Source organism: Chinchilla lanigera, unplaced genomic scaffold (genome assembly GCF_000276665.1).
Source record: "Chinchilla lanigera isolate Chin_1 unplaced genomic scaffold, ChiLan1.0 scaffold00021, whole genome shotgun sequence".
NCBI lineage: Eukaryota > Metazoa > Chordata > Mammalia > Rodentia > Chinchillidae > Chinchilla > Chinchilla lanigera.
The window spans coordinates 1,684,581-1,688,494 of NW_004955422.1; the positions used below are offsets into that span (position 1 = coordinate 1,684,581).

The following is a 3,914-nucleotide window of genomic DNA, read 5'->3' on the forward strand; positions in this document are numbered from 1 at the left end:
AGCGAGGCCCCGCCCCGGGCCGCGGGGACCCGGCAGATTTCCTGGTCTGCCGCTTGCTGCGCGCACCCAGATGCGGCCTCAAGCTCCCTTAGCTCTTCCCCACGAACAGCCTGAGTCTCACAAGTGTCCACAGCGAGGGCAGCTGGCACCACCTCTGCTCCCACGTCCGCAAGGATCTACGGCCCTCTCGCAGCCCTGCGCCCACGCCGCCACTCGGCGAACCTCCGCTGTGCTCTCCCAGGTCCCACCAGGGGGGCGAGGTCCAGGTGCGGCCGTGCTCCCTCAGCACATACAGACCCACACGTCCCTCCCCCGGCCTCCAGCAGCCAGCGACCCAAGTCACTTGCGGCCCTCACACACGCACACACACACACCCCAAAAAGTGACACGTTAAAAAAAAGTGACACGTTCTCAGTCATCTATAGCACTTCACTCCTGACACGTGGGCGTTTCCTGGCACACTGTCCAAAGGCATCTCTTGATCTCATGCTTGAGGAATGACCTGCACACCTTTTATACATTCAAATACACACTTTTTTTTTTAGATAGGCTCTGACTATGTAGCCCGAGCTGGCCTAGCACTGGAGGCGATCCTCCTGCCTCAGCCTCTCAAGGGCTGGGATTAGAAGTGTGCACCGCCACGCCCCACTTCAAGTACGCACTCACGAGGACAACGGTCACAGTGCACTCACATCCGCATGGGACAAGCACGCCGCCTCCTGCACAGAGCGGCCCCTGGACCACGGTTCCAGGACCTCCCTCCTTACACACACACATCCAGAAACGTACCTCACATGCACACCCAAACACCCCCCGCCAAGGCAGCAGAGGTCGTCCCTCTCCAGAAACAAGAGGAATTGGAACCAGAACCATTGCCCGCGGGGACATGGCCATCAATACCCTTGGGAATCTGCGCGCGGTCTCTGAGAACTGCTCCAAGCCAAGGGAGCCGGGAAGCCGGGACCACCGCATTCCTCCTCCTCAAACCCTGCCACCCCGATGCCCAGCCCGGTGCCTGCTCTTTCAGCTTGCACACTGTTCTGCGAAGCCACATCCTGTGTCACCTGCACTTTCACCCTCTCCTTTGGGGCTCTGGCAGCCCATTTTCCAGCCTGGCTCAGCCACAGAGAGGCTAGGCTGGGGGCGGGGCTCGGGGGACCTGCCAGCAAGCCTGTGACTGAGACATCGCCAGCACCCAGAGGCCCAGCCCCACTCCTAGCTCCCTTCCAGGCGCCTGTGGGCCCGGAGAAGGGCTGAGCAGTGGGGCGGGGGCCCTGCCTTGCAGCCAGCAGCTGGGCCCAGGCTGGTGCGAGGGCAGAGAAGTCCCCACAGGGCCTGATCCTGGCCTCCGGAGGGAGGGCTTCCCGGTGGCTCCCACACCAAGATCGGAGGAAAGAGCCCACAGGCGCCTGAAGCCTGCGCGCGACCTTGCACTGGTTGGAAACTCAGCGCGAACGCCGCTCTCCTCGGGGTGGGGGGCCCCTTCCCCAGGTCCCCCTTCTGTTAGTGAGCCCCGCCCTCCACCACGCAGCCCACTGGTAGGGTGCCTTTCACGCCCCCAGGAGCCGCCCTGAACCCTCCTGGGCCTGCACAGAGCTGCCGCCTAACGGGCCGGGAGCCCCACTTCTGCTCCCGCAAGAAAGGTTTGGGTCCTCAGTGAGACGGGGTCCCCATGCCCAGCCCCAAGCCACCCTTGTACCTACGGTGTCTGGAGGGCCTCGACTGGGATCTGTGGCACGTCCCAGGAGCGGTAGCGCCACATCTGCCTCACTGCCCCCGGCGGCTCCCGAGCGCCTGTCCGCGGCGCCTCTGCGGGCCCCAGAGCTGCGGCTGCATCGCGGTCTCCCCCGGCACTGCGGCCAGCCCCCAGCGCGCTCATCCTGCCCGGCAACTCTCTTCCTCTTTCGGCACTTCCTGACCTGGGGGGGCCCTGCTAGAGGCCGGCCAGCAGCCCGGGCAGAGGACCTCGGGGCTCCCAGGCGCCTTCCGCTGGCTGGGGCAGGAGGCAGCTGGGGCAGGCGCTGCATGGGAGGGCAAGGGGCAGGTAGGGACAGGCCCGGCCCAGCAGCCAGGAGGCTGCTCCAGAGTCAGAGGCTGCCAGGCAGCCACCAGGCCTGGCCTGTCTGGGCTGGGCCCCGCACTGGGGCTCAAGTCTGGCTTTCCTCTGCACTCAACCTCTCTGATTTTTTTTTCTTTTTTTCTGAGCGGGGATCCCACTATGTAGCCCAGGTTGGCCTTGAACTCACAGCAATTCTCTTGCCTCGGCTTCCCGAGTGCTAGGATCACAGGCATGCGTCACCAAGAAACCCTTGCTGCAAGCAACAGACCCCGTGCTGGCTGGGGATGTCCACACACACGCTGCTTCCTCACCTTAGTGCCCCTCTATGCATCACACCAGCAGACATGGGTCAGGCACACGGAACAGTGGAGTTCCGCAAAGAAACACGATGAGCCCAAAGGCAAGAGCTCACGTCTTTTTTCTCATTTCCCAGCTGCGTGGCCTGGGTCAGGTCATAAACTTCTCTGAGTCACCTTACATTGTTTCTGGAATAAGGTAGGGTATACACATGTAAAATAATAAACACCTATGTCAGGGGGTAGTCTGAACTTCAGTTTTCTCATCTGTAAAATGGAACAATAACGCAAACTTATGAAAGTATACGTAAATGAAATACAAGTTGTGGGCTGGGTGTGGTGGTGTGCACACTTCCAATTCCAGCACTTGGGAGGCTGAGGCAGGAGGATCAATGAAAGTTTGAGGCCAGTAAGAACCTATCTTTAAAAAAAAAAAAAAAGGCAAAAGGAGTTACAAATTAGTATATTCAATAAATACTCATTGAGTTTGAGGCTCACCTGGGCAGCTTAGTGAGACCCTGTCTCAAAATAAAATAGAAAGGGCCAGAGGCCAGGGTGTAGTTCAGTAGTGGAGAGCTTGCCCAGCCAAATGAAGGGGGCTAGGGAATGAGGACAGGGTGCAGCAGGGTCTCAGGAGGAGGTATTTGAGACTAGGACTCAGGGGATCAGGACAACCGACTGCGGGACAAACTGAGAGACGCAGGGGAACAGAACTGAGCAAGGAGCGAACGGGGAGTCGCAGACCAGGGTGACCACAGAACAGGAGAAAAGCAATGTGATGAGGCAGCGGATTGCGCTGGAGTTTGGGGCCACTGTGAGACCAGGGCGCGCGGCGCATCCTTCCTCTTTACTGTCGCGCTGGTTCTGGGGAGGAGAGCGCGCCCCACATTTCTTGGTTGCACCACTCCAAAAATAGCTCTCTGCTCGTGTGTACGTTGGGTACTCCAGTGAGGCGGGGAGTGTCAGTGTCAGCGGAGTTTCGCAAACATTTACGCTGCAGAACCTGCAGGCGCAGGCTGCATTTGGTGCCCTCCCCCGACCCCTAGACGCCTCCATCTGCAGCAGAATCACCTCTGTGTCTGGCGTGACTGGAATGGAACGTTTCTCAGTAGCTCGTTTCATAAATGCATGCTGTGTGATGAATAATTAATACGCAGTCACAATAAACAATAGTTAATATTTCTTGGACACTTCTGTGCCAGCTCTTTACTGAATGTATAATTAGCTCATCCAATCCTTTAGTGACCCCAGGGGGTAGAGCTTGTTCTTTTCCTATTACACGGGGAAACTGAGGTATGGAGCTACTAAGCTTCCTAGTTTTTTTTTGTGGTGCTGGGAACCGAACTCAGGGTATTGGGCCTGCTAGACAAGGCCACTGCTAGTGAGCTATAGTCCCAGATCTAGGATTAATAATCGTTGTTGTTTCCTTTTTTGAGACAGGGTTACACTACGTAGTTCAGGCTGGCTTTGAACTCACTATGTAACCCAGGCTGGTCTTCAATTTGTGGCAATCCTCCTGCCTCAGCCTCCCAAGTACTGCAATTACAGGCCTGTGCCAC

The 3,914-nt window shown here is 58.1% G+C and overlaps 1 protein-coding gene across 2 annotated transcripts in view; it reads right to left on the reverse strand.

Annotated features, from left to right (window-relative positions):
* Nucleotides 1-2,420, reverse strand: part of Dgkz (diacylglycerol kinase, zeta) — a 28,764-nt gene extending 26,344 nt beyond the window's left edge. Inside the window, exon 1 of one of the 2 annotated variants that reach the window (XM_005384038.2) lies at nt 2,371-2,420. In XM_005384038.2, coding sequence (XP_005384095.1) covers nt 2,371-2,405 — 35 coding nt within the window. In that variant the 5' untranslated portion in view covers nt 2,406-2,420. Of the gene's footprint in view, nt 1-1,703; nt 1,895-2,370 lie in introns of those variants that run through there. The other variant, XM_005384035.2, reaches the window with a different exon arrangement.
* Between the last annotated feature and the right edge of the window lie 1,494 nt (nt 2,421-3,914).